Here is an 11,465-nt window from a genome sequence, read left to right on the forward strand (position 1 = left end):
GATATTGGACTTCAGTGAAAGAAACAAAGGTTAGAAATGAGGGATGGGAACAGGAAATAGATGGTCCCATTTGCTGCTGGATTTGCCCATGCAGCAACCTTCCACCACCAGTCCCTGTGGGACAGTCTGTCCCTCATGATGGGGGCACCCAGGTCACAGCAGAGACTTTTCTCAGGTCTCTAAGTACCAGGGACAAGAAGAGGCAACAATTCCACTCCATCTCCCCCCAAATTAAGCTTGGGGATCCTGGAGACAAGCAACTTCAGGCTTCTGGGGGTGTAGAAGTAAAGCTTGACAGGTAGCCGGCACCCAAGTACAAACAGAGCATTTCCCAGAGTAATTTCAGATGCTCTGACTCCTCCTTAATAAAACAATCATGTTGCCACACGTTCAAGCTTTGTATGATTACAGAATACCATAAAACCCATTAAGTCTGCCCTGGCCTCCAGGGCTGTTCAGATCATGCCAAAATAAACGAGGGAGATAATTGAGCAGCTATGGAGCCACAATCACAGTGGCACAGCCACCCACCCAGGCACAGAGACCAGCATGGTTCCTCTGCCCTGGTCTCCCCCAAACCCGCAGCCACCCCCAAACATCTCCCAGCCCAAACAGGGCTTTGTGGCTTATCAGAACAGTAGCCTGGCAGGAATTGCATTTTATTACATGTGGAAAATATCCCATGTCTGCCAACTTTTTTCCCGAGTCTGGGCGGATTTTTGTGAGGTACCCTAAAAGCTGAATTTCAGCCTTGTGTATGCATCTTCATTTTCCTTTTGATGCACACAACTTTCCTTTCCAGTGCCATTTAGGAGAACCAATAAATCAAGAGGACTCCAGTGAGACAGTTGTTTGAGTTTTCCATCAGCGAATGATTCATGAACTGCTCCAGAAAGGGGTAAAATTCTAGCTCAGAGACTGCCTAAATCAAACACCTCTCATCTCCTTTATCCAAACCAACTCTGTACTGAGATACTGATTAAAAAAAAATAATAAATAAAATAAAATCCCCAAAGGATCCTTTTTGTGAAGCCTTTGTAGCTTGTGAGATCTTGCACATAGCTTGGATCATCTAAGATGACCATGGTTTGAAGATGACACAGTCAAAATTAATGAAAATTATTGTGTTTGGAGAGTCAGTCTTCCAAGATCAGATCGGCACAGGCTGGTTTGTTTCACCTAACAGAGCATCTCAGACAGGGATGACAACCCATAGAAATACCATAAAAAGATGGGGAGAAGCAAAAGAAATATTTTATTACATGTCTTCCAACCTTTACAGCAGTGAGGGTCTGGAATAGCTTCTGCCAGCAGAGCCACAAACATGAATATATTTCAGATTAATTTTTTCCTATGAAAGAAGTGATAATAAGGTATAAGGATAGGGGCTGAGTCTTTTTAGCTTATGAAGCCCTTTGCAAGTGCTACTTGAGGTTAGCAGTAAAAGCCCTCAAAAGCACCTAGACTGGCTTCCTGTGCATGAACCCGAATTAGCCTGCGAGATCTTTACACAGAGCTGGCAAGGCAAAAGGGAACTTGCTGAAAACCCTGTTGTGATCTGAAGACATCAGCAGGTAAAAAAATCTCCTGGTCATGTGCCCCAAAAGCAAAGATAAACCAGACACCTCTCTCCAGCTGGATATGGCAGCTGGGTACAGCAATTTATTTAAAATCTCTTGTTTTCTCTGCATAAAGACAAATCTCTTACTATTAACTCTCCCTCTTCACCAGGACGGCTTTCCTCCTCTGCTGTAAGTGCGTCAGAGTCTGTCACCATTCCCTGGGTGTTTGTTTCCCTTTCAGATTTGGATGGCATCCCAAACACAGCGACAGCTGCCTTTACACTGAAAACACCCCTTCCCCTGTGTCGTCTTTCCCCAGGGCCAGGAGATGGGAAGCAGCCAGAAAAGACAAAAACCAAATTCTGGCTTGTTTCTGTCCCAGCTTTATGAGGACACCAGCCGAGGTACAGGAGTGGCAGGGTTCAAATAAAGGTGCAAAACTTCTCCCCGACATTCAAGGTTGCTATTTACTCAGCTCCTTGCAAGCCCAAATGTACTGCAGAAACAAATGCACCAAGCAGAGTACCTTGATGTGACTCCCCCTCCTTTTCCAAGCCATGTTTTTTTTTCCCTCTATTTCCAGATTTTTGTGTAAAACCAATTTATTTTGCAAGGAGGTGAAGGGGTGTTCACTCCAGGGCAAGGCTTTCACACTGGGGAGGAATTCAACATGAAGAACACAGCCAACGTTTTAATTTAGAGACCTGCTGGACAAAGGCAGCCTGGAGGGTTCTTGTTAGGATAGCTGGGTTTGATTTTGGAACTGTGGCCCATGGATTTCATATACCAGGGCTTTTAATTCCCTTTAATATCATGGATCTGCAAGGATTTCCACAATATGCCCAGGAGGAAGTAGCTTAAAGTTAAGTCTTCACTGGAGATATGTTACAGGACAATGTCTGGAATAACCCATGTATGACATGGGTCACATCCCATATCATTCCTGTTTGTGTAATAGGGGCAGACGGGGAAGGGGATTGGGACCAGATTCTCACAGGTCCAGACCAACCTTGGATAAGACACAGAATGATTAAAAACCTTGTATTTTTTAAAATCTTATGGCAAACTTGAGGCTAGAACCCCAGGGAACAGGGATGAAGGCCTGCAGGGAAGGTCTCTCTGCCTTTGCAATATTCTGAGCCTCCCTCTTGAGTTCTTGTGCTTCAGGTGACCCGAAATGACTTTGCTGAATTGAGATACCAACCACGATGCTTTCTCCCCTGCTTCATGAATATCTCTGCCTCAGTCACTCAGAGGTTTTCTTTCACCTCATTTTTAGGGGTTTGCCTTGTTCTCAGACCCGGGGCGGTACTGAATAAAGAGGCTTAGGATTTATTTTTTTTTCCCCTGCAGTCAGAGATGTGGGAGCTGTGCAGGAGAGACATGAAGACATCTGAGAGAGGACGTGCCAGTGTGTCAGAGGCAGCCATTCCTAGTCAGCCACGGCCTAATGTGGAAAAACAGATCTATTTTAAGAAGAAAAAAACTTCACATGATAGATTTTAGATGAGAAATAATTTGGGAGTGATATTGAAAATGATATTGCTCCTGCTGCTCTTCAGTCCTGCCAAGCACGTTCTATAATTAATAGCTACTTCAGATGAAGTGACTTTCTTCTGAATGTGCAGTATTAAACATTTAAATCCCTATCTGTAAATATAGGACTATGGCAGATATCTCCACAAGCCTTGCAGCTACGTGCTAATGTATATTTATGTTCTAGATAGGTATTTTTAGCAAGAACTACAAGTTCTTTCTCTATTTGATTACATCAGAGCTCTATTTTACATTAAGCGTCTGGACTGTGCAAATATCCTCTTCCTTTTTTTTTCTTTTTTCTTCTTCTCTTGGAGTTTCGCAATAATTTCTGCCCTCATCTCCTTTCTTTTGCTTTCATGCCCAACTGTTTTAATGCACCTTCCATGAGGGCTTTATGGGTTTATTTACCACTCCCTCCCTGCACAGACAAAATATCTAAAATTAAAAGAAATCAAGCAGCCAAACATCCCCTGGTGTTTCCCACCTTGCAGCTTGAGCCAGCCTGCAATCAGGGCACATCTATGTGTGATGTGAGCAATATCTTGCTGTGACTCGTGGAAAGTAACCGCAAATGATCCCTGCTGGAAACCCCATTCCTCGAAGTATTGAACACTCTGGTTGTGTAGCTTTGCTCTCCCACTGCACCATTGATGCATTTGTGGGAGTCAAAGCAACAGGATTGAACCCAGGTCCAAATTTCAGCTGGCAGAAGACACCAGAATGGTTCTCTCCTGTAGTTTTTCCAGCAATGCAAGGAGGTAACATCTTTTTCCAGCCAATATCACACAGTCTGGGTCTGAACCATTCTCCTCCCCTCGTGATTCTGGGTCTAAGACCTAAAGGATGCTATGGACCTGCTTTCCTGATCCAGCCCAAGCCAGGTCTGGGTGCACATTGTCTTTACATAGTCTTTACATGAACAATCTTTTGAGATGCTCACTCCACCTTTAAGAGTCATGGAGCCCACAGTGAAAAGCCACCATGGCAGACACACAACCCTGAGTATCCAGGTGTCTACCTGGAGGCAGGACTCATCTGGGTATACCAGTATGGATACCCTCACCAACTGGGTATACCAGTATGAATACCCTCACCAACTGGATATGCAAACACCTCCCTGAAATTTTAGTCTCTGCTTTGCTTTGATCTTTAATTTCTAGGCAGACGAAAGCACTGCCTCCAGATTTGCAAGTGAAAGTGAGCGATGAGGATCATACACCCGTAGGGCTGCCCCACATTTACAGAAAGGCTGGGAGGTGGTGAAAAATACAACTGCTTGTTTGGATAAAATATTAGGCATCAAGAAACGCCCTCAAGCCTAGAAATAGTGTCCCTGGCCCTGCACAGAGTGGTTGCTGGGATGAACAAGCCCCAGGATGGGCAGGTAAAATCCTCCACGACAGCTACTGTGCTGGAGGCCACCAGCTGCACAGCCTCGTCTTGCAGGGTCTAGAGGCTGCACATCTTTTTACAGCTCATTGGAGACACTTCTCTCTCTGTTCTATTTTATTCAGCCTATATTTAAACTTCTCCCTTTGTATGTCCACTTGACCCGGTGATGCAAAATTCTGCAAATGCCTTTGAATCTGCTGGCGGTGCTCTGCATTTACTGGGGCAGCAGTGCTTGCTGGGCTTAACTCCTAGGGACCAAAAAGCCAGAATAAATACAAACGATAGCAGAAACAGCAATTCAGTGCAAATCAAACTTTGCCAGGACTCCCAGGGTTTGTCCCGTAGCTTAGGCCTAACCCAGCATGAACAGATTAATATTACTGCAAATTTTCGCACCCCTGACACGTTGTGCTAAGGGCTTTTCATCTTGCCTGGTGCAGGAATATATTAAAAGTGCTTTGAGCCTTTTGCTCTGTTTTCTACACTAGATGCTCACTGCTTTTGCAGCGTAGCCAGACTAACAGGGAAGTCCTGGATAGCAGGAGAGTGTCAGCTCAGTGAGATGCAGGATGCTCACAGCCAGCACCAGGTGACACAAGGAAGGCAGCAGTCCCCATCTGCAGCATCTTTGCTCAAGGCTGCCTTCTCCCTTGCAGTGCTGAGCTCAGCTGCTTTCCCTTTTCCTGCTGCAAGAGAAGCTGCAGTGGAAAAGAAATCCCATGCCCCAGGTAAGCATCCTGTAGCTACTGCATGACCCTTTACCCTTCTGCCACACTCCTTCCCATCTTCTCCCACCGGCTTTGCACTCCCTTTCTTGTCCCTTTCTGTAGCTTTTTCCCTCACTGACACTTCCCTCCTCAGCCAGAAAACCATCCAAAGAAGTGCTAACCACACAGGAAAGACTGCAGGGTGAAAATGGGAAGATCCAACTTTATTCACTAGATTCTCATCCAGAACCCCCCTTTCTTTTTTTCTTGATTGTCTTGGCTGATGTCTTGTACAGAGACAGAGTGAAACTGGAGTTTGGCTTAGAGGAGGTCACAGGGGCTTCATGAATGCATGAGGATGGTGCTTGGGATGTTCCCTTGCTCCCCTCTGCCCCTGTTCTTGCAGGTTCCCTTTTGCTCCCCTGGATGAGCCAAGAAATAATAATAAAGATAAATGCAAGTACCCCTGCTCTCCCCTCCCAAAAGAGGCCACAAGCTGGCCACATCTAGCTCATTTGGATCAGCTTCCACTCCTGTTTTTACAGCAGACAGGGCATCAAGCTCAAATCCTACAGCTACTCCAAGGGAGAATGGAGCAAGTCCCCAGCAAGGCCTGGTAGCACCATTAACCAGCTTCGAGTGGAAAGGCTGACTTTTCCCAGAGCTGAGGGTCTGGGATAATCATTTATTTTCCTTTCCTGTGGCCCCTGCTGTGAAGGGATGGGGGAGGGCAGGCTAACAGAAGAAGTTGCTTGAAACAGCCTGTGAAACATCTGGAAAGCTGGGGGCTCTGACTGCAACCTGAGCTCAGGCAAAGTGCTGCTGGAGGTTTGGGCTGGCCAAACTTCTGGATTTGCTTTTACGAGTCTAAACTGCCTTGGCTTGTTCATCCTGGGCATCTTACGAGCTTTCCAGAAATGCTTTCCATCCCAATGCATGATGGCTGAGCCCTTCTGAACTCATTCCATGGCTTATTCTAGAGAGAATTAAGTGCCAGCTCTCCGCATCTGCAAACCACACTCTGCTAAGCAGGTATTGGAAGGGGTCCAACATCCAACTGCCTCTGGAGATAGCACCCAATGTGGAAAGAAAAGAAGCCAACATGCTGATGGAGGGTTCCAGCTTTTGGGGAGGTTGTGCATTGAAATAAGATAGAGTCACACGGGTGCATGTTTTGTGGGAGCTGAGGAAGACCTGGGAAAACAGCACCATTATGTCCAGCATGCCTGCAGCCCCTGCTGTGGATGAAGATCATCCCCAAGCACCACCCTTGGTGGTTCTGCCCAGTCCCTCCTGCTGTGCAGAGCCACCGTTCTTCATGGTGAGGAAAGCTGCAAGGTGAGGTGTGAGTCCTGGGGACCAGAAGCAACCAAAGGTGAAGAACATCTTCTCAACATCTGGAAAATGGAAATTTGAGGGGTTTAGGTCCAGGCGCCCAAATTTTTGCCTCGAATCCACAACACTGAAGATGGGTGAAGACACACTTGAGCAAAGAAGGTTTTCTCCCAAGGCATCTTAAAGTTCACAAGGCATCTTGGCAGAGACAGGGGAGGAGATGCTTTGGTCGGAGCAGGGGTGCCCATGGCTTCACAGAGCACGCTGGAGGAGTGTGCCAACAACCAAGGCCATTAGACCCATTGCTGAGGAGCTGCTTCTCTCCCCTTTGTTCTTGGTGTCATCAGAGCAGAGGTCGGTGTAGCAGCACGTCGTGGGCCTGCTCGAGCCTATCCCATCGTAGTCGACACAGGTCTCATCACACTTTCTGGTCACGGTGATGTTGCCGAAAAAGGGGTAACCTGAAATGGATGCATTGGAGGACGGGGGGAAGGAGAAGAGAGAGAAAGAAATGGTGAAGAAAAGCACAGAACACTGGAATTGAGCACCACTGGCTTTGTGCAATGGAGGGGAGTGAAAAGCACGGTGTTTTTAGGTAAATAAAGTCAAATGAGGGGTTGACTGTCTTTAATCCACAGGTGCCTGTAACTCAGACTACTCTTTATCTAACAGGTCCTCTGGTTCTCCCTCCTATCTCCCTCTGTCCCTCCTGCTCCCTCCAAATTTCTTCTACTGCAGACAAGAGACAAAAGTCCCTTCATGTTTTGTTCAGGTGGGTTGCTCCTGTGATAGTTTTGCATAGGAGATGACAATGCCAAGAAACACTGGTGCAACAGTAACACATTCAGGTTGTTTTTCTCTCTGGGGAGAGAGTTGGTGTTAGGTGAGGGTGTCTACAAATGAGAGAGTCCCTGGGTTTCTGCAGTGTGTTTGCACACATCTGCAATGTCAGGAGCTGTAATGCAGAGGGGTGGGAAAGGCAAAACAGACTGAGTGAGTGGGGCGAATGCTGTGTGCTTCACGATGAAGCCCTGAGTCTGATGGCCTTCCCTGCTTCCCACCTTGGATAAGTCCACCTGGATTCTTACTGTTAAAGGATAACCCAAGGCAGGGTCTGGGAAAAGGAGAGGGAAGCAGGGGAGAAGTTCATGAGATATTTTGGCCCACAAAGCTGAAAATCATCTTGCTCGATGACCACCCAAAGAAAGCAATGAGACTTACCCATGTCTAGAGAGTGCAGCGTCGTTGTGCACACCTTGGCATTCGGGGGACACACGGTGGGTGTTCTGCAGTCATTAATGTCTGTTGGCTCCTTGCATGTGTAACACCGCAGAGATTGGGCTGCAGAGGGGGAAAAGAAGGGATTCAAGTCAGTCACAGCTATGAAGGCAGACAGCAAGGGTGCAAATTCTCTGCTCAGTGGTAGGAATTATGTGACAGTGCTTCACCCCCACAACCAAGATGCAGAGACCTTGGAAACTAAGCACAGCTGGAGACAGTAAAAAAGCTTTGTCAAGGGCAAAGACCAAACCCCAACATCAAAGGATGAGGTGGGTGTTGCAGGGAGCTCGGCATCATCACTACTTCAGGGGATCATCAGCTTAAAAAGAGCAGATCTAGAGGGAAATCTTGCTTGAGCAGCTTGAATAACACTGTTGGAGGGTCCTGGCCCATCAGCAGTTTGGTGATCAGTCTATTTAGTGTGGCTTTTTGCTGTTGTTCTGCAGACTCGAACAAAACTGTATCAGCTTCTTAAAATGAATCCAGTTTTAGATAGAGGGAATCAATCTGACCAGAATTAGGACATTTTGCTGTTTTGTGCATCCCATGTAAGACCTGCTGCAGCACAGGGCGAAATCGCTCCTTCTGTTTAGAGCAGCATTCACCTGCAGCCCCATCCACCCACAGAGACAGTCACTGAAGTTGAATTTCCAGGCCTCCTTCATGCTTATTTAGAAGGTTTTCCGCAGAACTTAGTAACTGAGAGAATAATTTAAATTTCAGAGCCGTACCGGAGATCCTAAGGGATGAATGTGTCCTAAAAACACTTTCATCAGGAGCTGTTGCTGGTTTTTAAAAGCGATGATGCTACAAAGCTCTCGCTGGCTGCTGCTGACACAGGGACACCTTTACATATGCAAGCCTTGATCTCAGCAGTTGCTCAAAAGTCTCCGTACGAGACCTGCCCATCCACAGCCAGCAGATACGGAGCGTGCATGTTGTTTTTTTTCGGAGCCGTGCTGGTTTGGCTCGGTGACAGAAACCAGCCCAGTCTGATGGTTTCTATCCTGTGCATTTTCCAGCAAGGCAGCAGCAGCTGGAGAGCCACCCAAATGTATCCACCGCCATCTATTGGTAAAATTGCGGAAATACGGTGTTTTCTCGCCGCTAATTCTGCTGCACCTGCTGTTGGAGAGAAACTGCTGGGACTGCCATAAGGATAAATATTTCCGAAGGTATTTATTTGAACACTTGACTTCAGAATGGATTTTCAGGGCATCTATTTCTCTTAGCATCGCTTGCGAAAAATTCAGCTGTGCAGCAGAGTTCTCATGCTGCAAAAGTTTTCTCCGTCCTCTTTGCAAAGGTAGGAAGGGATTTTCGGTTTGAGAAGTCGTGGTGTGCTGGTGGCCATCTCCTCTGTCAGCAGGTGTGGTGGAGCCATCCCTGTTTACCCAAATCGAGGATTTCGGTAGATAACTTCAGAATGACCCAGAAGAGTTTGTTTATCTTATTTTTTTATTTTTTTTTTTTTGGTTGGTTGTGCACTTATAGGGCACACTGGGAGAAATCACAATTATCAAGCTGGCAAGCATGGGGATGCTTGTGGGTGTGTAGGACCTGCTTGTGTATGGGTGGAGCAGTGCTAATTTAAATTGAGGAACTGGTCTGCAACCTTTGGGCTGAGCTGATTTCCAAACCTGACCAATTCTGCGGGTGAGCAGGACAGTACCATGGGGTCTGGAGAAATTGCTTCCAGTCAAGAGCAAGTTTAGGAGAGAAAACCATCACCACCTCGCCCCTTATTATTCAACTGAGTCTGGATGGGGCACTGAGGACACTGTTTTTTTGGGGAAAAATGTAGTGGAAGAGGAAAGCCCCAAACTGTAAGGACCAGAGAAGAAGAAATGACCAGAAAAGACAGTGCTGTGTCCAGAGCTGAAGCCAATAATTACTGTCCATCACTCTCTGACAGCACCTTCCACACCTTGATTCCTTCTGGAGGGTGAGCAATGTACCTTGAGCCATGGACATATTCCTGAGCTGCAAGTGCTGCCTAGGCCAGCTGCCTCCCATAGCATTATTCTCCCAAAATACATATCTGCCTCAGTCTCAATGATAAAGCAAAGGATGATGATGCCTCTCTGCTCCCATAAAGTGCTTCAAGACCCATGGGTGGAAACCTGCTCTGTCAGCTCCTCAGCAACACCATTAAAACCAATGCGAGACTAGAGGAGGGCAAAGAAATGCATAATATGCCACCTCTGAAGTGTCTTGAAAGAAAAACAAAACAAAACAAAATAATAATAAAAAAAGGTACTGAACTTTAATAAATTGCTGTAGTATTATGGAAGTAACTACACCTGTCCTGGTTGAGCCCTATGGTGTGTTCAACCCAGACCAAGTAAGGAAATGAAATGTTCAGCTCGAGCTGGGTTTGTTTCAAAGACATACGGAAGGAGAAATGAGGGTAGAGGAATAAAAAAACAATGAAGCTTGATGAAGAGACCCAAGACCAGACAGACCCGAGGGAATTTATTATCTTCACCCGTCTACTAATCTCTAGAAATCAGTGCAAACCCTAGAGCTGGTGGTTTCATTAAGCTTCCCCAAATCCCTAGAGTTATTTCTCATATTCTCACCCATATCTTGCTCTTTTTTTTTCAGCCTTTCTAGTAGCCAGCTGTGAGGTAGTAGGGATGTCAGGAGATCAGGATGAACATACCCCATCCCATCCCTGAGGGGACAGGTTGGCAGCTTGGCTGGAGGCTGCCAGCTCAGGTCCTTGCCCACACTTGCTCTCCCTGTGCCATGTGGCTGTCATTCACTCCGTGGCCTTATGAAGCCTCGTGTCAGGCCCCTCCACCCTAGGGTGCGGTGTGAGCAGGGCTGGGTGACCCGTGACCACCCATGGGTCCAAATGGTCTGCAGTGCTCTCCAACAGCCATCACTGTCCTCCCCACCAGGAAAGTGCATCTCCTTTCCCCTCTCACCCCCTCCGTTGACCTTCTTAAATACATAAGGACATTATTTCCCCTATCTATGGGATTACCAGGTCTTTCTGCATCGTTGCCTTCCCCCTCCCTTCTCAAACATTTCCCAGGGGGTCCCATGATGTTAGGAATGCAGGATCCTTACCCAGCTCCACACATGCCAGGCCAAGCAGCAGCCCCACCAGAAGCGACTTCATGCTGAGAGCAGATCCGTGCAACCTGGACAGTAAAGGCGAGCGGCTCCCGGGGAGCTTTATATGTCTTTCCACCCTCCACCTCCTCTTGATCCGGTGGGCGGATTCCCCTGGGGTAAGCAGGGGAGAGCTCATCTCCAGCCTGGATTGGGATTTGTAGAGGAACGAGTTCCCAGAGAGGTGACATCACCGCAATGAGCAGACTCCTGCCGTACTGCATCTCCTCTTCGGGTTTATGACCCGGGGCTGGTCCCATGGAAAAGGAAAAATACAGCTTGTGCTGCAGGGGGTGGCCCCACGCTGGTGTTTGGACGGGGAATGTGACAAGGTATGTTTGTTGCTTCAAATCTGGCTCTGTGAGCCAAGAGCCGGATTGTGTCATGAATGTTGAGTTGGGCAACATCAGGCAAGGTGCAAGTGGCAGCAGGCTGGGCTTCCACACGTGTTAGCTCAACATCACCAAAACCTGTGCCATGTTTTCATGCCAACTACTGCCTGGCATGGCAGGCAGGAATGTGGCGT

At 47.2% G+C, this 11,465-nt stretch overlaps 1 protein-coding gene across 1 annotated transcript; it reads right to left on the minus strand.

The window, feature by feature from the left end:
• Window positions 1–1,240: 1,240 nt before the first annotated feature.
• Window positions 1,241–11,121, minus strand: LOC101791099 (ly6/PLAUR domain-containing protein 2-like). Its single transcript, XM_005016053.5, has 3 exons — window positions 10,895–11,121; window positions 7,757–7,876; window positions 1,241–6,996 (listed from the first exon to the last, which is right to left on the minus strand). Exons 1-3 carry the CDS (start codon window positions 11,076–11,078, stop codon window positions 6,788–6,790), a joined length of 513 nt encoding a protein of 170 aa, XP_005016110.2. The 5' UTR covers window positions 11,079–11,121; the 3' UTR covers window positions 1,241–6,787.
• Between the last annotated feature and the right edge of the window lie 344 nt (window positions 11,122–11,465).

The sequence above is a fragment of the Anas platyrhynchos genome, chromosome 2 (assembly GCF_047663525.1).
Source record: "Anas platyrhynchos isolate ZD024472 breed Pekin duck chromosome 2, IASCAAS_PekinDuck_T2T, whole genome shotgun sequence".
In the NCBI taxonomy this organism is placed as follows: Eukaryota; Metazoa; Chordata; class Aves; order Anseriformes; family Anatidae; genus Anas; species Anas platyrhynchos.